This window comes from Nematostella vectensis, chromosome 8 (genome assembly GCF_932526225.1).
Source record: "Nematostella vectensis chromosome 8, jaNemVect1.1, whole genome shotgun sequence".
In the NCBI taxonomy this organism is placed as follows: Eukaryota; Metazoa; Cnidaria; class Anthozoa; order Actiniaria; family Edwardsiidae; genus Nematostella; species Nematostella vectensis.
The window spans coordinates 9,298,311-9,322,630 of NC_064041.1; the positions used below are offsets into that span (position 1 = coordinate 9,298,311).

The following is a 24,320-nucleotide window of genomic DNA, read 5'->3' on the forward strand; positions in this document are numbered from 1 at the left end:
CGCATTTAACCTACTCTTCTAGTGCTCTCTGGGAATTTGCAAAGAAAAACATACAGAGCAGAACGTTCCCTTTACATTGAAAAGCGTAAAGTCACCATCACTAGTTATTGATAATTTTATGACGAAAGGATTTCTAATGTTTTGCTAAACAATAATTGCATATGTGGCTTTTTTCAATAATAAATCAATTGTACAAACAGGGGGGTAGCAATCGAATCACGAATCACGGACCAAGTTTTCGCACTTTCTTGGATCACTGAGTTAGATAAAGGTGTTTCCACGAATCACGGAAATAATGTGTTGAAAATAGCGTCGAAATGATAGGGAAAAAAATTAAATATCAACAAATAGCGATAAAAACTAATTACACAGACAATGCAATGCAATCACAAAATGGCGCAAAGGGGTTATATTTTGTATGATAATAGATCGGTCGTCACGTTTCACGAATTTCGAGGTTTGAAATCACGATTCACGCAAAAGAAGTGTGCTCAATCACGGGTCACGAGCAAATTGGGGTCCGATCACGGATCACGCATCTGATACTTTTGAAGGGCCCCAAACTTCTAGATAAAAAAAAAAAAAAAACAGGGAAACGGAGAATTGAAAAAAAACATCTATCTATTACGCTCCCCTATTCGAGTTAAAAAAAATTAGAACACAGAGGCCTATAACGGTATTTAGCTGAACGTCATGTCTTTCGGATTTTTTATTTTCTTTCTTTCTTCTTCTGACTTCAAAAGAGTGACATTAATTATGTATTCACTGAGCTGAGTAACTCTTATAAACATTACAAAGAGCAAAATCAATGTTATGCTGCTATGATAAGCCTCCGAAAAATCTTATAATATTGAAAAGAGAAAACTCTTAAATGCGATTGAAAAGAAAAGCAATTTCTAAGAAAGCCACTCTTTTTACGCAATATTGTATCGAGAAACTAATTAAAAGTTTGATATTGCCGTGACTCCCATGACGAGGACAAGTTTTTTTCTCGGGTAGCAGTGCTTCTCTTGCAGTATTTTCAATAGTTACGCATACTTTTCCAGTGCCCTCTGGGAATTTACAAAGTAAAACATACAGAGCAGAACGTTCCCTTTACATTGAAAAGCCTAATGTCACCATCACTAGTTATTGATAATCGGATGACGAAAGTATTTCTAAAGGATTCGTCTCCTTTTTTCGTCTAGAAAAGGTTTGGCCAAAAAAAATTTAATCAAGTTCCTTGTTTACACATAGTTTAAACCACTCTTCTAGTGCAATCTGGGAACTTAAAAAGCCAGACGTTCAGGGCAGAACATTCACTTTACTTTGAAAAGCCTATAGTCACCATTTTAGTCCTTATCTAATTATCGATAATTTGTTAACTTTCTAATTTGTTAACTTTCTAAAGTTTCCTCGTTTTTCGTCTAGAAAAGTTTTGCCGAAAATATTACCTTGAGTGTTGCAAATTCTTGCCACGAGACCAAGAAGAAGAATCGATATTGGTAAAGTCATAGCATTTCTTCTTTAACTTATCCGTGACAGCTTCTTAACCCTGACTTCAATATGGATACACTAAGCAAACTTGTTTTACTCAACAATAATTGTATAAAAAGCTTTTATCAATAATTTATAAGTTGTTCAAACAGGGGGGTAGCAATCACGAATCACGAACCAAGTTTTCGCACTTTCTTGGATCACTGAGTTAGATAAAGGTGTTTTCACGAATCACGGAAATAATGAGTTGAAAATCGCTGCGAAATAATAGGGGAAAAAATTAAGTATCAACAAATAGCGATAGAAACTAATTACACAGACAATGCAATGCAATCACAAAATGGCGCAAAGGGGTTATATTTTGTATGATAATAGATCGGTCGTCACGTTTCACGAATTTCGAGGTTTGAAATCACGATTCACGCAAAAGAAGTGTGCTAAATCACGGGTCACGAGCAACTTGGGATCCGATCACGGATCACGCATCTGATACTTTTGAAGGGCCCCAAACTTCTAGATCCAAAAAAAAAAAAAAAAAAAAACAGGGAAACGGAGAATTGAAATAAACCATCTATCTTTTACGCTCCCCTTTTCGAGTTAAAAAAAAAACACAGAGGCCTATAACGGTATTTAGCTGAACGTTATCTCTTTTGCATTTTTTATTTTATTTATTTCTTCTTCTGACTTCAAAAGAGTTACATTATTTATGTGTTCACTGTGCTGAGTAAGTCAAGAGCAAAATCAATGTTATGCTGCTATGATAAGCCTCCGAAAAATCTTATAATATTGACAAGAGAAAACTCTCAAATGCGATTGAAAATGAAAGCAATTTCTATGAAAGACACTCTTTTTTCCAATATTGTATCGAGAAACAAATTAAAAGTTTCAGATTGCCGTAACTCCCATGGCGAGGACAAGTTCTTTTTCAAAGTAAAACATACAGAGCAGAACGTTCCCTTTACATTGAAAAGCCTAAAGTCACCATCACTAGTTATTGATAACCTGATGACGGAAGGATTTCTAAAGGATTCGTTTCCTTGTTTTTCGTCTAGAAAAGGTTTGGCAAAAAAAATGTCATCAAGTTCCTTGTTTACACATAGTTTAAACCACTCTTCTAGTGCAATCTTGGAACTTAAAAAGCAAGACGTTCAGGGCAGAACATTCACTTTACATTGAAAAGCCTATAGTCACCATTTTAGTCCTTATCTAATTATCGATAATTTGTTAACTTTCTAAAGGATTCGTTTCCTCGTTCTTCGTCTAAAAAAGGTTTGCGAAAATATTACCTTGAGTGTTGCAAATTCTTGCCACGAGACCAAGAAGAAGAATCGATATTGGTAAAGTCATATTATTTCTTCTTTGACTGGTCAATCCTGCCTGTCATGTCCGTGTGTACGTGAAGATCATTAGGTAATTTAGCCTGATTTAGCCCAACGTGCGAATGCACGTTGTAGAACGGAGATAGGTCTTGATTCTTTTGTGCGCCGAAAATGATCGCTCGCTCACGGCATTCGTTGCCGGCATAACAAGTATAATCTTTCCAAGTGTGCAGATCTCAGATAACAAGAACTTCCGCTCTTCGCCGAAATTTTCTAGGAGTGTTAGCAGATCATGAATATCAAATCTAGATTTGTCAAATTCCATCGACTCTGTAGTTTGCGGCATGAGGGAAAGCTGACTCTCCAGTTTATAGGAGTAAACATCTGAGTCACCATATATTGACACCACTTGGGCTAGCTCCTCGCCATAACTTCCTCTTTTCACATATTTTAAAAGTACCTCTTGGATATTCACATAGATTTGAAAATCAGTCTCATTGAACCTTGAGGTTTATGCATTCTGTGGCCACGTCAATGGTGGAAAAATATATCTGCCTGTAGTGGTCCTTTGCGGAAGCTGGGTAATAGTTGGTTCCTTGTCTACCAATCTCTTGCCTTGCTGGTACTCGTCTCTGTCTGGGAAGGGTTGGGTCCTCGATACTCGAAAATTCTGCATTTTTTCGTTGGAGTAGGCAAGACCAGAAAAGAATGAAAGCACCATCGCTCCGATCTTTCGACTGTCTCAAGTGAGTCTTTGATGCATTTTACAGATTTTGCAGCATCGCCGACCGCCAAATTCAATGCGTGGCCATAGCAATGAGTGTACAAACACTTGCCATTTATAGCTTTTATCTGGGTAGCCACCCCTGTTCTTTGTCCAGACATGGTCACAGCATCATCATAACTCTGCACTCGTGCGTTTTGTATGTTGAGGTGCATGGTAGCCAGCACACCCTTTAGCACCCCAACAACATCTGCCGTCGTTTTCTCTAGGGGATACATCCCTATGAAGTATTCGTGCACTATAAAATTGTCATCTACCCAACGGATACAAATAACTAGCTGTTCCTTGCCTGAGATATCTGCTGTTTCATCGGCCATGATGGTGTAGAAAACAGCATCTTGGATATTTTGTCATATATCTCGTAGCTTGCCAAGTTCCAAGGCTTGGAGGATCTCGTTCTGTATTACTGGAGCAGTGTACTTGTCGTCTTTCCGTTCCAGCTACTGATTTTCTTGGGATCGCAATTTTGGCTGTTGGTAGAAAATCGAGTTTTCCTCGCTTGCTGTGTCTGTGTTCCATTCATCCCGCAAAGGCAAGGCCTGGGGAGCCAAATATCTCACATTCGATCTCATAACTCGCCAACATCGCCAAGGGGTGTCGTAGGGGCTGAAACGAAACGGTCAACCGCCTCGAGGTGAGAATTGGAGGTCTAATGTTTACGAAATCCCTTTTTCGCGTCCATTGCGTGCTTCCAGTTGCTAAAACCATTGCGCGTGAAAGCCGGATCAGCGTTTGCAGATGAGAGCAAGTTATTTTTTAGCGGAGCCCCCAAGCGGCGCGAAGCGCCGCGTTAGCGGAGCCCCTTCCTTAAGAAAAAGTGGTATATACGCAAAAATGTGGTAACAAATATTGGTAACCCATCGACTCGAGTTTTGGTGACGCGATGTCCGTCCGTCCGTCCGTCCCCAAAAAGCATCGTATGACAACAAAACTTGGCAGGTGTTATGTATGTGTCAAGGGAGGTGCAAAACTGTGGTCACGTGGCTTGTGACGTCATCGATGAGGTCACTAGAAGCAAAAATATGACGACGTCATCAAATTAAAAAAATATTTATATTTCACGAAGGAAACATCGTATTGCAACAAAACTTGGTAGGTGTCATGTAGGTGTCAAGGGTGGTGCGACAATATGATCACGTGTTGTGTGACGTCATCGATGACTTAAAGCAAAAACGTGTTTAAAAGCAAAATCATTCATATCTCTTAAGAGAGACATTGTTTCACAACCCATATCAAATATATTCCCCACGGAGTGTCCTTCGTATGTATTGCCTTATATTGGCATAGATGCCCATATTTAGAAGAGCTAAAGTTTTCCCGCTCCCCGATCTCCAGAAAACATGGAGAAAAATACTGATTCCTGTCAATTTGAGACTCCCGGAAATAATTATTAAGCAAAACTTGCTCGCTTGGTGAAATATTTTTCTTACTAATCCTATAAAGTTCTTAGACCCAGGCCTCTAAAAGATTGACCGAGCGGGTTTTAAGGTAACCCAAATATTGATATGAAACTCGGTAGGTGTCATGTTGGTGTCAAGGGGGTGTTCAAATATTGTCACGTGATTGTGACCTCATCAATGACGTCACTAGAAGCAAGATATGCTGACGTCATCAAAATACAAATAAACAATCATATCTCGTGATAGAAACATTGTATAACAACCAAACTTAGTAGGTGTCATGTATATGTCAAGGAAGGTGCAAAGATATGGTCACGTGATGCGTGACGTCATCGATGACGTCACTTTAAGCAAAATTATCCCGATGTCATACCTATATTCTTATCTCCTAAACGTAATATCATATGTCAACAAGAGAGCATAAGATAAGAAAGGGACACTTTGGTATTACCCGCGCGCCATGTCGATTCCGAATCTGGCAATTTTAAGTAACCACCACCCCTTCACGGCGCATGAGCATTTTTACTCACCCTATCCACCCGCTTTGGCATTTACATCTTGTTGTTTGCCGCATAATGTAATAAACATTGGTTTCTTGTAAATTTTGGGATTACTTTTATTTGCGTTTTCATCGTCTTCGTGTTATTCCTAATAGAGATTATAATCAATAGCAAATCTTACCCCTAAGAGATAGTACATTGGTGTGGTCGAAGCTAACTTTAAAAACTAAGAGCACTAAAAGCATATAAGCACATTTTCAGTATTCCTGAATTAATTGCGGTCCTCTTAAAATTCCCTGACCTCATCTGTTTTCTGACAATTCTGACCATGAACCCCCTGATATTAAATATAGGGGTCTAGTGTGTCCATGGCTCTCTACGAGGGAGTCAGTGCCTTAGACAATATTTGACATTTTCAACAACAAAAACGAAAACAAATCTATATACACCTATTTGAAAATATTCTGCTATTAAAAATACCACGGGAGTCGTCTGCTGAATGTAGGAAAATTTGAATAACTTCTGTGATTATACTTCTTTATTATTTTTATTCCTGCAATAAATACAAGAGTCGGCAATGACTAAACGAGTTTCAACTACAAGCGTGCAAACTGATCACGTGACTTAAAATATCAATCGAACTGTCGTGACATTCTACCGTGACGGTGTGCCGTACGTCATTTGCACTGACAACTTTGATTGAAATAAGTGTTTGGCTCAGATATTGAATGTATTCTATCTTTGATTTTAGGCAGTGCGTCAATCTTCATATAAGATAAAGTTATTACCCTTTGCGTTATAATATTTCGCGTTAAACATTTGCCACAAGTTCGCTCCAAGACTACATTTTGCATTGAAATTCATTAGATTTCGCGTCAAGATTACATTTTTGGCTTAATTTATTACATCATACGGTGTTAAAGGGCGATCAAGTTTTAAGGTAGTACATCTAGCGAATAAATACAATTTGCAGATACCTCAATTAATTAAATTAATCAATCTTAACTCTACAAAAAAATGACAAAGAAAATGAGGGTATCTTAATCCCGCCATTTAATAAATAAATTTCAATCAGTCTTGATTATACAAGAAAATGAGAACAAGACATTTCACTCCCGCCACCGAATAAAATACTTTCTGTGCATGTTTATAAAAAGCTTTCATCCTACTCCCTGATCATGGCCATTAAAGCGACTCTCAATATTTTCATAGTCACCAATGAAAATGGTTTATTATCCGTGTTGTAGTTATCCCCGTCATCTATCCCCAGCACTCTCCTTATGAACTTTTAACAAGCATTTCGATAGAAGGACCGTAGCACGACTCGAAATACTGGGGGGGGGGGCACAATACGGAAACCTTTAGAAAATATTGGGGGGCTCAGCCACGCCTCTATTGGTCATTTCCTTGTAATTTTTGAAAATATAGAAGGGGGGAGGAAGACATGCCCCCAGTACCCCACCCCCTGCTACGACCCTGTATAGTGGCGCATCCCTTTCCCGTGGGGGAAGAGGGGATGTTCACATGCATTCGTAGACCTCCACCCTCAAAGCAGGCCGGTGCTGGGAAGTTACCACGATGATCCGGATACCACGTGTAACAATGGGCTGTGCCAACATTCCATAGACAACAGTGTTCCCGTCTGTGTTTCCAGGGAACACCTGGAATAGAGAACAAAACATCAGTCTAATCCAAACCAAACACATCCTTTTCTTGTTTAATTTGCAAGGCAAGTGCTCGACTCTTATTGTACAATTATGGGCACGAGATGCTGTGAAATGTGTCTTAGAGTTGAAAGAGTTGACAATCCTAGAGTTGAAAGTTCCAAGCACGACTAGCCCGACTCCACAAATTTGCGGGCGGCGGAACAAATATTTTGAGGATAAATAGGTCTGTTTTGTGCCCTTGAAAATATCTAGCCTCCTCAGAAGGCAGCTTGTCGATTACCATGTATGGCGCTGGCGTGGGCTTCGTTTTAAGAGCGTTCAGATACTCAACTTTTGATTTTAATTTCTCATAAACGCAGACTTGACTATTTTAGCCATAGGGTCGGGTAATAGTTTAAAAGATGCACGGCTTGTGCTCAAATGTTGAAAAGAAATAATCTCCCTAGTTTTCTGATTATAAAAAAAATCTCAAATAGACTATCTGGAATTTATTCTTGTGTAACACTGGTCCTCTTGCCCCTCTCACACAAGTTGCCTTAGGTTGTGGACTTTGCAGGGGGCGTAAATTCGGGGATGGATCTTTGTAAGAGTGCACTTATTTTATCAAAGATTGCGACGACAATTTTGGCGAAAATATAAATATTTATCATTCGCGAAGTTTGACAGGTCAGTTTGAAGCCAAAAATTCGTGTGCTTTGGAGAATTGTTAGGTGTTAGTGTGAATTAAGAAAAAAAATCATCGCGCAGATTTCGAGATTTTTATTTTAATATAAATATTGCTTCCGTTTAACTTGCATGAAAAATAGAAATTTGATTTGCAAGAAAAGTGAATCTAGCGGAATCTGATAAAGCATAGATGTCTCAATAAAATCTAAACAAATCGCGACAAAAATGAGTCTTCTATAGGGAACTTGGTAAAAGCTGTTTAGCCACAACAACCTCCGCCGCGCCCCCATAAATACAAGTTTCTTGACTTTCTTTTAAATTATGGTTTCAATACGTAAGTACATGATGATGCCTTTACTTTTCCCTTAGCAAAAAGCTAGATCAGCCCCTGACTCGTACCTTTTCTTGTTCACCCTCGCGGTACTTTTTCCAGGTGGATAGATCGGTGCTGTAGCTGATCTTGTAGCTCTCCGTCCATTCGTCATAATTCGAGTTTCCTTGAGTGGCCACCTTGGTGACTGTTGTCTCACGCCCCAGGTCGATTTGGAGGTACTCTCCAGGGTTCTGAGATGCTGACGCCCATACGCTTGCGTGATTAAGGCGGCCATTTGCAGGCGGTAGTGTAAAAGATCCGGTTGTAAAATAGCTCGATGCAATGATTGCAGAGTCACTTATAACGCCCGATTCCATACCTATAGCGCAATCTGCCAAGCACAAGTACACAGTCATGAATATTGCGAACTATGAAATTTCTTTATACCTCTGAAGCTCCGCACCGCGCTTGCCCTTCTAAAAGAAGCAGTTATTGCAGTCGGTGATAAAAATACTGTAATAATATTACCAATATTTGATAATCGCTCGTGTTAAGTGTTGAGTTTGTCAATCAATTTTATTTTGTCTTAACTCAACTTGATGTATCAGCTTCGAACATGCTAGAGCAATGCTGTTAGACCTGATGCACACTGGCGATATAACGACATAACAACATAAGAATTTGACATAATGGCATAAGGGAAAAAACATGTTTTTTCTTTTATGTCGTTATCTCCATGTTAATATGTCGACGTTATTGCCATAAGTCGCACCCTTCATACTTGAAAATAAGGACATAAGAATGCGCGCGCCTATCTTGTTATGTCATTATATTGCCAGTGTGCATCAGGCTTTACACAGCAAGATGAAATAAAATTTTAATTTTATTTGTAATTACAAAAATGTGACAGTTGTTACACTTAGCGATATTTTGAATTAAATTACATTTTGTGGAGTAACAATGTCAATGCTGATATCGGTTGATGGTTTTCATTACCTTCACAGTTTACACCGTCTCCTGTATACCCAGGTTTACATGTGCATGCGAAGGACCCAATGGTGTTTGCACATGTAGCGCGGTCCCGGTGACAATTGTTGCTTCCAGAAGAGCATTCCTCAATATCTAAGTAAGAAACACAAGCTAAATTATGATTGTGTTACCCATAGCGCAATCTGTCAAGCACAAGTACAAAGTCAAGAATATTTTGAACTATGAAATTTCTCTATACCTATGAAGCTCCGCACCGCGCTTCTAAAAGAAGCAGTTCTTGCAGTGATATGTGGGTAATAAGTTTATCAATATCTTATAATCGCAAGTGATAATTGCTGGAGTCTGTCGACCAAACTTATTTCGTCTAAAACTGTACTTAATGTATGAGTTTCCAACATGCTATAGTAATTCATAGATCCGACGCGCGCACGAATATCCAATCAGAAAGCAGCAAATAGAAGCCAGCGAAGTGAAACCCAAATGTCCCGCAAAAGTCCCACAAATTGTAGAACATGTCGGATGAGGTCAGTGAGTCCTGGCCGAATTTATCTAAAATAAATACTTTTATAGGGGTTTTCATGTGACTTGGGAAATAAAACACGGTCACCTAAAATGATGGAAACTCGTCTTGTTTTTGGTGAAAATCTTGTCGATGAGAAGCATAGAAATAGATAACTACGAGTTTTGATTGTTTAATAAAAACGGCACAAATCCTGCTCAAAATACGAAAACTTGGAAATGACAAAATATATGCAATTTATATGTAAAATATATGTAATTATTTAAAAAGAGTTATGTATTGCTGTTGCATACATAAGCAGTTCTGTACTCCGTCACCGGCAAACCCAACTTTACACGCGCAGCTAAATGAGGCAATAGTGTTTTTGCACGTGGCGCTCACGTGACATTTGTGAGTCCCAGCAGTACATTCGTCGATATCTAATGAAATATGGTGAAAAAATGACTTATTTTTGACAACAGTCTTGTCTCAATAACTTTCTTATACTAATCCTTTTATACCGTTTTTACCTGTTTCACATGCGGCACCGGTGTATCCCTGTGGACACTCACATCTGTACCTTGGAGTCCCCTTTAACTCAACGCAGGTCATGTTGGTCGAGGGACAAGGATTTGTAACACAACCCTCCTGAAAGCATAGGAATGTAGATTTTAGATTATTGACAAATGATTGAATAAATAAATGGTAGTTTGTAAAAATACACTCATCTTTGTCTTTGCAAAAGTAATCGAATTTCCATAAGTTAGGATAATGATATACCTGCAGTCTGAAGTAATCTATTCCAGGGAATTTCAGCAAATCTTTAGGATAAGATTCAGCTTTGGCAGACAGTAGTTCACAGCTCCCAAGATTCGCTCGTTTCTTATAGTTCACAGCACGACATGCTTGGTTCAGAAAGCACTTTATATGACAGTTTTTCCTTGATATGTCAGTTATATTCTGAAGGGTGTGGTTAAAGAGGGCGTGGTCGACCAGTGGAGGAAGAACGAGCAGATTGCGACAATGATCTAAAGAGAATTGGATGTAATAAGTTTTCGCCATGTATAAGCTTGTGAAGTTTGAGTTTTTTGATGTTGTATTAATCAATCAATGAAGATCGAACACAGAAGGGAAAAAACAACAAACAGATACCTTGTACACAAAAATGGGTCAGAGCATCAATAATATTTGATTTGAAAAAATAAAAGCAGCCAATTGATTCAGCACCTCTTACAGCACTAATACATATATGGCAAATATCACCAGCCTACCCCTCCCCCCTTCAAACTTTATCTGCTAAAGAAATACTGAGGAATAATTCCGACCGGTGAAGCCTCGTCCCTAGGCTTCACGGCGGGCGTATTATGCATTGCATGGTTATGAAGTACAGGCCCTTTCTGCTCTTGCCTCCGAGAAGCGTCAGCATGAAGCGTCCGCCATATTGGAGATTGTGAGTCTGCGCGCGAAGCATTATGGAGCTGACAGCAATGGAGTAGCCTGGGGACGAGGCTAATTCCGAAGCTGAACATAAATGAGCTCCATGCCGCTGCTTTGGTCAGAAAACCGTTTTCTTTTGTTAGCAAAATAAAGCTAATATTTGAGGTATTTCAGTGTTCAGCGAATGTGATGAATAATTCAAACTTGGAATATTAGGACCCTAGACTAGATGAACGGAATAACGACTAATAATGTAAGTAAGGGGAAGATTATCAATTCGTGCTTGTTTGGTCATTTTTGTACAGAACATCATTTATTATTAGTTTTTATGACGAATTCAAATAAATTGAACTAAAACTAAGCTTCACTAAAATTAGGAACGACAGAGGTTCCCTATAAAATTCATTTCATGAATACTGTTTTTGTTTAAGAGATTCAATGCCTTATTTGTAAAATTGCGCAAAATATGATATGATAAAATAGTTTTATTACTATAAATCAGAAAAAAAGTTTTGAAAATAAGAAAAAACTACAGGACTGTTTTAGGATGGGGAGGTATAAAACGCCACGAATAAAGGTTTCAATTATACGATGATACTAAAAACAATAATCTAACCTCTGGTTCACTTATATTTTTCTTTTACCAATAAAATATTTTAGCATCATACATAGCGTTGCGTAGCTTCTTTGGCTGAAGCCAATTCAAAATTATTAATGATCGGCATTCTTAAATCCCCCTCGAAAAAATAAATGAAAAAAACAAAAATTATTTTAGTCAAAGTCTCACCTTGACTGTAGCACATTTTTGCCATGAAAGGAAGAAAGAAAACAAGTTTAAGAGTAGTCATTCCCCAACACCTGTGAGCCTCTCTTCTGACTTTCCAAACTCCTTAACGTTTTGCCAGCTGCAAGCTCCGAAAACATCTACATTGGAATAAAAGGAAATCAATTATTGAGCGATGCTATTGTGAAAAACACATAACCCCATTTATTAAAGGGTTTGAGATAATAATAATATTCAGTTATTATTTAAGGAAGAATTAATTAGCTTTAAAGCATTTTAAAGATATTTTTCGATTGATTTAACTGATGATTATTTGAGGAGAAGTTAATCATAAATTTGTTATATTTTGCCTATTCTCCCTCTTTATTACTGAAAAAAAGTTTGCTTTTTCGCCAACTTAAATCTTGGAAATAACGCTAAAATGATGACAAATATAAAAAAAGCTTTGTACATGATGCAAAACTATTTTATTTCTCGAGAGTTTTCTCTTTTGGCGTCAAAAATTGCATATCACCCCCCTCCTCCCCTTTCCGCACATGCCCACTCTTCTCCCAATAGTCTAGTCAAGCCTAAATCCGAGGTGTTCCGGGTTTGCTGTGACTGGCAATGAGCCGTGAGGCAGCTTGGGGTCTGGGAGGAGTCCTCCTATGACGTCACAACTCGTACCATGCAAATAAAGCCCGACGGGAAGCCCGAATACTTGATCGCCTTCTAGTTTCATTCTTACTCTTTTTTCAATATCACTTAACTGTCTTCTCTTGTAATACCGCATGATATGGCGCATGGTAAAAATGTGATCGGGTCCAAACCAGAATCATAAAACTTATTTTTTAATTGTATTCCGCAATACGGGATTTATGACGAAAAATGCAAAACGTTTCACTACTGTTTTTGGTGAAAATATTTTTTTTAACATTTTGGTGAATAATTCAGTATTTGTGTTAATTACTTTAATATGTTAGGGATACGTAGATAAAGAGTGATTAACCGCAATAATATGAGTGGAACTTCTTCAACATTGTATAACCAATAAACGAAGTGTAATGAGAAATTTGTGAAAATTTGACATAAAAAAATATATTACTGGGAAATATAATTAATAATTTATCCGTTTTGGAGACAACTCACATTCTGGAAAGAAAACTTTATTTAAAATAACTAGTGGGAGAAGTTATCGGTTGCAAATCCCAATTCAAACTGTGGAAATCAGCGAACAAATTACGAGGCTGAAAATTAACAAAATGGATATCTGTTTGAAAGAAGAAAATCCACTGGCGCAGGGTAATGTTGACTTTAGAAAAGTTTTTGCCGAAGTAAATGGCAGTGAACACATATCACCGCTTGGTGAAATGGTGGTTGAAACTTCAGACGGAAACAGCTCTAAAAATGGTATCAAGAAAGTGGAAAAGGATGATAAAGCATTAAAAGAAGATAACGATAAAATGAGTCAGGATCTAAGTAGTCTAGAAGTCTTGGAGCAGAAATCGGAGACTGAGATACGAAAAAGTGCACCTTTTGCGACGAATAAGGTAAAGAACTTAATTGGTATTCGCCAAAGGAAAAGATTTCTGGCTCAGAAATGATAGTATATTTTTTGTAGCTTTGAAATTGTACAAAATTAGCAAAGAAATTTCTTATAAATGAAATGAAGACGTAGTTTGGGAAATACGAAAAAACGGCGCACAGAGGTTGAGAAAACTCCTAAATAGCTAAGTAAATGCTAAAGTGGGGATAGAGTATCTAAGAAATGAAAAAGAGCTTTGGACAAACGTGGTAAGTTAACAGGTAATTATATTCCTACTGAGGACCTTGTGGACTTAGCTCGCATTGTCCTGGAGAATAATAACTTAGTATTTAACAAGAAGCATTATTTACAGGTATTAGGTACGGCTATAGGTACTAGGATGGCACCATCATCAGTGCGGAACATTACCAGTTTTGGTTATATTTGATAAACAATCTGATTAACCAATCAAAGATGAGTATTACTATGCCCAGTCTTACGCGGACACGCCTCAACTCAGAGTGGGAAAACAAAATGGCGGTTCCGTTGAATCGGGAAAATCATGTTGAACGCCGCTTTTTAACTCTCTGCTAGCAGTGATTTCTTCTTATCTGTTTAAGCAGGGATTTCACCGACTCAGTGCGTCATATATACCTATTGTGTTGTTTCTCATCGGCAACAGACCTCATTTGCAGGGTTATTTTTACGGCATGGTCCACTGACCATGCCGGCCATGTCGGTCACGTTTTAAATGTGCTCCGTCTACTTGACCTTTAAACCTCCCATTTCTACTCATGGCCATTCGAATCTCGCTCACCATCTTTGTGCTGTGTCTGGCCTTGTTCAGAGCCATCAATGGAACAAGGTTATGTTCAACAACGCCGAATTTTAAAGGATTTCCATCCAAGTTCAAGCATGGCTTTGAGGTCACTCAAGCAAACACGGTCGAGGTTGCATTTGCATCTATTAAGTCTATGTCACGCTACCGTCACACACCACCATCAAGATTAAATCTGAATAATTCGTCACGCGTCATGCAATTACTGTTGATAATTGCCTCCGACTGTTCGATGATGAACCCTGGCCCCGTCAAACACCCTTGCGGCGCTTGCGGAAAGCCTACGAAGTCAAACCAAAAGGCAATATGCTGCGATGAGTGCGGACATTGGATGCATGCTAAATGTATTTACATGTCTTGTGAATCGTACCAGAGATACGTTGATGAGCCGAAGCTAACATGGATCTGTAATATATGCGCTTTTCCAAATTTTTCCTCGGGACATTTCGCAGAAGACACAAGATTGATCGAAGAAAACAGCTTTGCTCCTCTTGCAGATTCATCTTTAGAGGGCACATCGATGAATGGAGCAAATGATTCTGACCTGCTCGAGCCGCCACGCTGTATATCTTCGAGTACACCCGTGCGGCCTACTCACCGTGGACCTCGCAATCCTGCAAAGCTAACGTGCATGGAGATCAATTGCAATAGTATCCAAAGCAGTGAAAGAGCAGCTATCTTTGCTAGCCATGTCTCAACACACAAACCCGACATCATATTTGGTTGTGAGTCAAAGCTGTCACCCGAAGATCCTACAGCGGCGAGTTTCCCATCAGATTATAACGTTTTTAGAAAGGAACGTTCTGGTAGCGGAGGAGGTGGAATTTTCATCGCTGTGAAACATGATATTCCGTCGTACGAGCTACCAGACATAACCACAAACTCAGAGGATGAGTCTCTGTGGGCAGCAATCCGTTGCGCCAACAAGAAGACTGTCTATATATGCGCGTTTTACAAGCCCCCTGATGCTCCTGCTACCCGTCTGGATTTCCTACAAGAGTCTATTTTTAAGGTCTTTTCGCAAAACAAGAAATCCCACCCAAACATCGTAATAAGTGGCGATTTTAACTGTGGCGACATAGACTGGCGTAATGATCCACCATCTATTACAAATCACTCAACAGCATCTATGATGCAGAAACTGTTAGACCTGATTTCGAATAACGCCCTCATTCAGCATGTCACTAAACCGACACGCCCAGTTTCTCTAAAGACATTGGACCTTGTGATATCATCCACACCAGCTCTTGTATCTGATATTACAATCCATCCAGGGATGAGCGACCATGACATCGTAAAGTTTAACATCAACACTAAAACCAGGCGGATAAAGACCCCCCCACATAAAGTGTACCTCTATAACAAGATGGACCTTGCGGCCCTTAAGCGCGATGTGGCTAAATTGTCAGAAGATTTCACTCTTTGTTGCGAGGAAAGATCTTTGGAGGAAAATTGGTCCTTCTTTGAAGACCGGTTGAAATCTGCAGTGGAATCGCATATCCCATACAGGTTCACAAAATCTAAAACATCTCTGCCTTAGATAACACAGTCAGTCAAACGTCAAATATCTATCTAAAGCATTGAAAAGTAACAACAAAAACTCCCAAGCTTGGCGCAATTATCGTCACCAGAGAAACCATGTAGTGAAATTACTCAAGGCAGCCCATAACCACTACTTGAATACAGTGATTGGTGGAAGCCTGGGGTCAAATCCTAAAAAGTTTTGGAGCCATGTCAAGCACTCTAGGACAGAGAGTCGTGGTATTCCCACCTTGCGCCAAGGGAACTCAATGTTTATTTCAGATAAGGACAAGGCAGAGGCATTGAACAAGTATTTTGAGAGTGTTTTCACTATGGACGATGGTGTCGTTCCCGACCTTGACCCTCCAACATGTCCCAAAATTAGTGATATTACCATTACTCAGGCTGGCGTATTTAAACAGCTAGCTGGTTTGAATGTAAACAAAAGTAATGGTCCTGATGGCATCTCGCCTCGCGTGTTACGAGATCTGGCAAAGGAACTATCCGGTGTACTGAGCTTCATTTTTAATCAAAGCTATCAAGAGGGAACTTTGCCAAAAATCTGGCTAAACGCAATGGTCGTACCGGTGCACAAGAAGTCAGCCAAAGACCAACCACAAAATTACCGCCCAATTTCTCTTACATGCATCTGCTGTAAGATTATGGAGCACATTGTTCTTAGCCACCTGAACAAGCATCTAGCAGCCAACAACATACTGTCTATCTTCCAGCATGGTTTTCGGCAAGCACTATCTTGTGAGACTCAGCTAGTCCTCACATTCCACGACTGGGCAACTACATTAAACCATCATGGCCAAGTGGATGCTTTACTACTAGATTACAGTAAAGCCTTCGATAAAGTGTCGCACTCAAAGCTCCTCAAGAAGCTTTCTCATTATGTCATCGAGGGGAAGACACTAGCATGGATATCTGGCTTTTCGAGAAACAGGTCCCAGTACGTGATAGTCAATGGATCCCACTCTAGCAAAGTGCATGTAACATCAGGCGTTCCACAGGGCTCCGTTCTGGGACCAACTCTGTTCCTACTGTATATAAATGACATCTGTGAAGCATCGAAGTCCCAGGTCAGACTCTTCGCAGATGATACGATCATTTATCGCCCAATCTCTACAACGGATGACCATACAGCACTCCAAGAAGATCTGGACGGTGTTTATAAATGGTCATCGGCATGGCAAATGGAATTTAATGTGACAAAATGTTACTTACTATCAGTAACGAAGAAGAGAAAACCATCAACATACGTGTATACTGCAGACGCGAAGCCCTTTACTCAAGTGGCAGAACAAGACTATCTTGGAGTAAGATGCAATAAACAACTACGCTGGGGCCCCCACTGTTCCAAAATAGCGACGAAGGCTAACAAAACCGTCGGCGCGATTAGAAGAACTTTGAAACCCTGCGAGCCTGCAGTAAAAGAACGTGCTTATTTATCGCTCGTACGACCATCACTGGAATATGCCTCAGCGGCATGGAGCCCTTATACAGACACAGACGTAAATAGATTAGAACAAGTACAAAAGAACGCAGCCAGATTTGTAACAAACAACTATAGTTTCCAAGCTAGCTCCACAGAGCTTGTGAACCAACTAAAATGGGATACGCTTGAAACTAGAAGACTATTCCACCAGTCAGTTCTAATGTTTAAATTCTATAACAACCTTGTGGCCTGCCCTCTCCCTACTTCTGTTTCTCAACTGTCATATAGAGTCACTAGGAGGCATAACCATAGTTTTTTGCAACTACAGTCTAATATTCTATCCTATAATTATTCCTTTTTTCCAAGAGCTATAAGAATCTGGAACTTACTTCCAAGTAACGTTGTCAATCAAGTAACCCTAGAGGCATTTAAAACAGCCGCTCTGCCGGCCATCAGGCAGCTAAAGGTGCCTTCGCACCTACGCCGGCTTTAAAGCTGACCAACCCTCCCATTACTAGCGTAAGCTATATATACATGTGTATAGGGAGTATTTATTTAAGTACTTCACCGAATCGTGCTGTAATGAACGCGGAAGGGTAAGCCACTGCTAGCAGGCTATAACATGGATCACCAATTATCTAGTTGTACGTTTCATCAAGTCATACAAATGCACAAAATTTCCCTGGATTTATCTTGCTTTCGCACTCGGAATGAAGACACTCCAAGAAAAATTTTAGCTAGGATATTGAAACTAAAATGAATCTTATACAGAATGGCAGCGAGTCTCATTAAAAAAAAAATGAACCTAAATCGTATACAGATTGGCCGCGAGTCACTGTTTATTGTATGCAATTTAAAGACACTACATAAAAGTACTGTTTAAATGTTTATATTTGATCCTGGAATAAATAGATTTGCTATGATCAGTAAATCTCAGAGATGGCAGTCATTATTCATTGCTGCATTAGTTTGCTATTACTCGTTGTAAAAAAAGTCCTTACCACAAATGCTCACATATGGCTTTTTTATAAATGGATTCTAGAGGGGGCACTTGTTTGAGGGGCTATGTAATGTGCTTATTCAATGAGGGGTGTATGTATACCTCACTGTCAGAACCATCCCCAAAGGACTTCATTGTATCCAGCTCTGTTTTCATCATGATTCATTTTATTAAAAAAAGGAAGTTTTTTGACACAAATCGTGCTTAATACACAGGTTCTAACACCAAGTTAGAGCCATTGAGGGTGTATTTCATTGTGTGTGCAGACAAATGGAAAAAGGCATAAAGTGTAAACTAGGGTGAGGAAAAGGCATGGTAAGGGCAAAGGGGTGGTGACTAAGGGTATGTCTAATTGGGGGTGCTGACACAGGTTGTGAAGATGAAGTAAACTTGTACCATGTTTGATTACTGGGCCTTGGAGATAATAGGAGAATGGGAGTATAGTCATACCCTGAGTACCAGAGGCTCCAAGCTTCACTAGAGCAGATATCATATGGAAAATATCTATTCATATTTGGTGATACTTCAGGCTTATTTTTTTTTCTCGCCAGTCTCTATTATATGCGCAAAGAGTCTTTTTTTATATAAAAAGGGAATTAAATTAATTTGATTTGATAGGCTAGTCTGAGTGTTGAAGCTCCCCTTTAAAACTATAGTGATATTAGAATTTATATGTTTGGGGTATATAGGTTTGAGTAATTGTTTGGGAGGTAAGTTTCTATACTTGGTATATTTTATGTATAGAACTCAGGTTTGGGTATTTTTTTTTTTTTGGGGGGGGGGCTAATTTGACAAAAAGTCCTTATCGCAAATGCTTATTTTAGCATATTATGCCCTTCTTTTTACCTCTCTTGTACCAGGTTTGATTACTAGGCCTTGGAGATTCTAGGAGTATGATTGTGCAGTCATAGATATCATACTGTATGGAAAATAAATATTTATATTTGGTGATACTTCAGGAGCATTTTTTATCTCAGTGCCTATTGCACAGAGTTTGTTTGTTGTCTTTTTTATAAAAATGGAATAAAATTGATTTTATTTAATAAGCAAATCTGAGAGTTGAAGCTCCCTTATAGCAAGATTTTGTATGCTTGGGCTGTAGAACATAGGTTTGGTTATTTATTTGGGAGGTAAGTTTCTATGCTTGGTATATTTTATGTATAGAACTCAGGTTTGGGTATTTTTGAGGATGAGTAGGGGGGGGGGGGGGGCTAATTCATCAAAAAGTTCTTATCGCAAATGCTTATTTTAACATATTATGCCCCTCTAGCATTAGATTTTAGAGGGGGCACTGGTTTGAGTGGCTATGTAATGCGCTTACTCAATGAGGGCTATTTTATGGTGTGTGCAGACAAATAGGAAAAGGCATAGAGTGTAAAATTAAAGGTTAAGAAATGCATGGTAAGGGGAGTGAGGTTGTGATGAGGGCATGTCACATGTGGTGTGCTCACACAAGGTGCGAAGACAAGGAAGTAAAATTGTACCGGGTTTGATGACTAGGGCCTTGGAGGTGAGGAGGATAGAGTTTTTTTTATAAAAGGGAATAAAAATAAATTAAATTTGATAAGCAAATTTTCCTTCTAAAACTTTTTTACGGGACTGGCAAGTTTCAAGCTTTTGTATGATTTACGAATAGAACTCAGATTTGGGTTATTCTTTTTGGGGAAAGGGCGGGGGCTATCTGTTCTTGGTGGAGTTTTGGGTATAGAGTTCAGATGCAGGTATATTCTTAGGGGTGGCGCGGTTCCATTCTTTTGGGGGCATAAAATGTTCGTATCTGTCGGAACCAACAGTCATGTTTACAGCTAGAGTGCCCCCCCCCCATGTTGTTGTGGTGGTCGCAAGGCAAGACATTTAGCTAAAGAATGATAAGAAGCAAACCCCCGAGAGACAAGGGTAGGGTAAAATGCTTTTCGGCTAAATGTTGACACGAATTTTCATACCTATTCTTCGGCGATTTTTCCCTGTTGTATAGACGTTGGGCCTTGACTCGCACTTTCGTCCTCACAATTCAACCTCCGCTCTCCTCAACTTTCACCATACCCTGTGGGCACTCGTTTCGGCTTGTGGTGAAAATTGTTTTAGTATGCCATGATCCTCATTTATCCTAATTTAGTCCTGTCAAGGTTCTAAGCCGTAGAATTTGGTCCATCACACTCATATTTCTCTTTTTCTGAACGTAAATATTACGAAAAGAGTTCGATTTTACGGCAGTCTCCAATAAAAGCGCTCAATTTGAAAAGGTTTCCCAAACGATATTTTACTTTCTAGCACAGGAACTCATCAATCAAATATCAAACTTGGTATAGAGCAGGATATTTTGCTGTTTTGGTCGATTTTTGCGATGCGACGTCTCGCTAACAAAACAAATTCAAGTTTCAAACTCCGCGCGGCCATTTTGAATATTTGCATAAAAAGTAGGTAAATCGATATAACCAAAAATAGTAATGTACGGCACTGATCATATGCTAATCTTTTTATGGCTTAAGTGAAAAAGGAAATCATAGACACTTCTCCAGTTAAGCCTTATTTATGGCGTAGGTATATCGATGACATTTTCATGATCTGGACCGAAGGTGAGGACGCTCTGAGAGAGTTTATGGCTCACATGAACTCTATACATAGAACTATAAAATTTACGTTTGAGTGGTCTCTTAGTCAGGTAAGTTTTTTGGATGTTTCACTTACTCTTAGGGATATACAGATCTGTATAGTAAGCCTACTGATAAGCATCAATATCTTTTTCATACGTCCTGTCATCCGTCTGCTTGTAAGAAAGGCATTCCTTTTGGTCAGGCACTACGTATTCGTAGGATATGTTCGGAAGACTATTCTTTCGAAAAGAGGGTATTAGTGTTACAAGGTTATTTAGTTGATAGGGGTTATGACAGCAGATTTGTGGGGAGGGAAGTTGACCGGGTTAGACGTATTCCTAGGGACGACACATTGAAAGACAGGCGTAAAGGTAAGAATGATCGTGTACCTTTTGTAGTCACTTTTCATCCAGCTTTACCTAATTCACCTGGTATTCTTCGTAATTTACAGCCAGTTCTAGAATCTTCTAGTAGATGTAGGGGTGCTATTGGTAAGGTACCTATGGTGGCTTATAGAAAAACTAGGAGTTTAAAGGGTATGTTGGTGCACTCCTCTCTTAAAGAGGATAGTACTCAGGTTAGAGGTTGTGGTAAGTGTGGCAGTGTAGGGTGTGTAACTTTTTTAAGACAGGGCGGGAGTTTCGCAGTACGGTTACTAATGAGAAATATGTCATTAATTTTGACTTGGACTGTAACTCAGATTTTGTTGTTTATCTAATTACTTGCTCTATGTGTAGCAAGCAATACGTAGGGTCTACTATCAATAGTTTTAGGAAGCGTTTTAATAATCATAAAAGTAGGTTAAATAAGCACCCTAGTTTACCGATTAGTGAAAGAGTTAAGGATGACCTTATCATTCAACATTTTCATTGCGACAAGCATTTAGGTCTTAATAATGTTATGGTACAACTTATAGATAAGTGTAACTCTGAGGCTCAGCTTAGGGAAAGGGATGGCCAGTGGGCTTATCGGCTTAAGTCTATCTACCCGCGGGGTCTTAATAGTGATGACTTTTTTTGTAGTAGGAACCCACGTAGAGATGTGTAAATTCTTTTTATCTATAGCACGCGCTATTCTAAGAAATGCGCGTTTTTGTCAGTTGTAATGTTTTTGCGTCTTGCCCCACTATTCTGATTTTAATAAGCTTGTAACGATTCACCTTCTTCAGTCTGCCCTGAAGAAGTCTTATTAAAGACGAAAATTTGGCAGAGTCGATTTCCAGTTTTTGGTGTATTGTACCCTCCCCGCCAGGTGGAAAACACGCGAGCCTATCACCGGCGCATTTGATTCGGAATACATACTTTTTCAAGATCTAAAATTCAGACATTTTTAGTTGGCGGAGCGACAGGTAAGTAATATATTAGCGATTATTATGCGCCGGTGATAGGCTTACTTTGTTTGATTGTTTTCTGTCTGTCTCGATTATTTGTGAGTTTTCGTTGTGTTACTTATTGGGAAAAGGTATGGTTGGTCAGTGGGTAACTTTATATTTGCTCAGCCAAATTCCATTAGCGTATCTAGGGGGATGGCCATAGGGGTCGATGGAGCAAAATTCTCGACTTTAACTTCCGCCATGTGCTTTATTTATTGCCCCTCTCCCTCTCTAGGCTGTTCCTCTAACCCCTACCCCTCCCTTCGGAAAGACCTGGATCCGTCCGTGTGTCCCACCATCCATAGCAATAGATCGATGAAAAGTCTCAGCTCGGCCGCATTTATACAAACGGATAACGTTTACTTACGACATTCGAGATTTAAAATAAGAAAAAGGAACTCTCGAGAGCAGAGAAGATATTAAAGTACCGAGCACAGGCTCGCTGCTTGAACACGTTAAAACACACACACACAAGGCAAACTGCTTGCTTACTAATTTCTCGAGGATCCAGCGTACTTGCGGGCGCTCCCAGCCGTAGCAGTGACCTTAATTGGGAGCGCCCGCAAAGTACGCTGGATCCTAGAGCGTGTGCTCACACTTGCTCCTGGGAGCAATAGTAGAAAAACCCAACCCCGTGTCTATTCTTGGCATGGTAGGGCTCTCGGGGAGGACGTTACGGCCCATGTCTCATTTTACCCAAGTAGTGGGTCATAAGTGTACTGTTGAGGAAACTGCCACGTGGCACAGCAGAATGTTATGCATAAAATACATAAAAAATAGAACCACACAGTTTTAATAAAATTGACACCAGATAGCCAAAACCTCCATTAAAAAGTATTAAAGGGAGTTTGGCTTATCGAGGTAAACATTTTAAAACTTAGAATTCATCTATCTCCGGCCATTGCCCTTATTGGTGTCGTAGCCCATACTTTGAGACGGTGCACTCCTTCAGAAAATCCCCTAGTACTTGCAGTACTTAAAGTGAAGTATACTTTATAATCATATCACCCCCCCTTTGCGGCCAGGAAGTGGCCATTTCTTATTAAGGGCGGATCCTTTTCACATAGGATACCTATGACTGCGCACCCCCCCCCCCCCCCAAATAACCATTAGCCGTGATGGTTATGGAGGGGGGGGGGGGGGGTGCGCAGTCATAGGTATTCTATGTGAAAAGGATCCCTTAATAAGTAATGGCCCAATTTTTGGCCGAAAAGGGGGGTGCCATGACTCAAGCTCGTTCCCAGGATTAGCCGTGATGATGGTGGTGGTGCTGGTGGTGGTGGTGGGGGAGGGGGGGGGGGGGGGTGCGCAGTCATAGGTATCCTATGTGAAAAGGATCCGCCCTTAATAAGAAATGGCCACTTTTTGGTCGCAAAGGTGGGGGGGGTGACATGACTGAAGCGCGTTCCCAGGATTAGCCGTGAAGGATTGGCCAAAAAGTGGGCCATTACTTATTAAGGGCGGATCCTTTTCACATAGGATACCTATGACTGCGCTCCCCCCCCCCCCCCCCCCCCCCCACCAGCACCACCACCATCATCACGGTTAATCCTGGGAACGCGCTTGAGTTTAGCGACCCTAAGAGCAAATGTGAAAGTCGTAAAAAAAATATTTTTTTATCTCAGCATGTGCATTACATTTCATTCCATTCATGCATATTATATAGTATCCTTCTTTCTGCAGCGAAAACAATATGTGAGTTCTATTTATTAGCATCACTGCATCCATAATCTACACCACCTTTAATGAGTTTGTTAGCAAGAGTCTGTAAGTGATTAAACGTGATATTGATAAAATGCGTTTTGACGCCAAAAATGATCCTTCTCAAAATGACTTTGAGTTTTAAATTGCATCTCTTGATCTCTTGGTTTGCAACTACAGTTTTTTTAAATTTTGTACTAAACTCCCAAATCTGCGATTTCATTTGCGCGTGCGTTGCGGTCGCTGATTATAAATATCAAATTTTTATTTTAGGATTTGCAAACTATAAACATTGGTGATTATGTTTCCCAAACATCAGATCTGTCGCAAGCTTCAAAGGGGCTACTAAGCGGGTTTCAATTTGAGCGAAGTTTTTAAAACAATTACCAGCGAGATACATTAATATCTACCATAAAACCTAGCATATAGTGTATGAACGCAAGTGCTGTGTGAGTTGAATTTAAGGATAGTGGAAAGGTTCGTCGACCGGCTCTCTAGAATGCGTCTTGACGGG

At 39.6% G+C, this 24,320-nt stretch overlaps 2 protein-coding genes across 2 annotated transcripts in view; one reads left to right on the top strand and one right to left on the bottom strand.

Moving 5' to 3' along the window:
* Positions 1 to 6,999: 6,999 nt before the first annotated feature.
* Positions 7,000 to 11,948, bottom strand: LOC116614020 (neurogenic locus notch homolog protein 1). The gene is made up of 7 exons (XM_048731853.1): positions 11,839 to 11,948; positions 10,395 to 10,642; positions 10,145 to 10,262; positions 9,929 to 10,054; positions 9,122 to 9,247; positions 8,212 to 8,516; positions 7,000 to 7,140 (listed from the first exon to the last, which is right to left on the bottom strand). The coding sequence occupies exons 1-7, from the start codon at positions 11,897 to 11,899 to the stop codon at positions 7,000 to 7,002; spliced, it is 1,125 nt and encodes a 374-aa protein (XP_048587810.1). The 5' UTR covers positions 11,900 to 11,948.
* Positions 11,949 to 13,120: 1,172 nt separating this feature from the next.
* LOC5519343 overlaps positions 13,121 to 24,320 on the top strand; it is a 49,139-nt gene continuing 37,939 nt past the window's right edge. Inside the window, exon 1 of the mRNA XM_048731824.1 lies at positions 13,121 to 13,364. Coding sequence (XP_048587781.1) covers positions 13,185 to 13,364 — 180 coding nt within the window. The 5' untranslated portion in view covers positions 13,121 to 13,184. The remainder of the gene's footprint in view (positions 13,365 to 24,320) is intronic.

Excerpts from the sequence above, each read along its gene's own strand:
- LOC116614020 (XM_048731853.1), bottom strand. The coding sequence starts at position 11,899 with ATGACTACTCTTAAACTTGTTTTCTTTCTTCCTTTCATGGCAAAAATG. Across the intron at positions 10,643-11,838 it reads AAAAATGTGCTACAGTCAAG|ATCATTGTCGCAATCTGCTC; the intron begins GTGAGACTTTGA and ends AATTCTCTTTAG. Across the intron at positions 7,141-8,211 it reads GCGAGGGTGAACAAGAAAAG|GTGTTCCCTGGAAACACAGA; the intron begins GTACGAGTCAGG and ends TCTCTATTCCAG.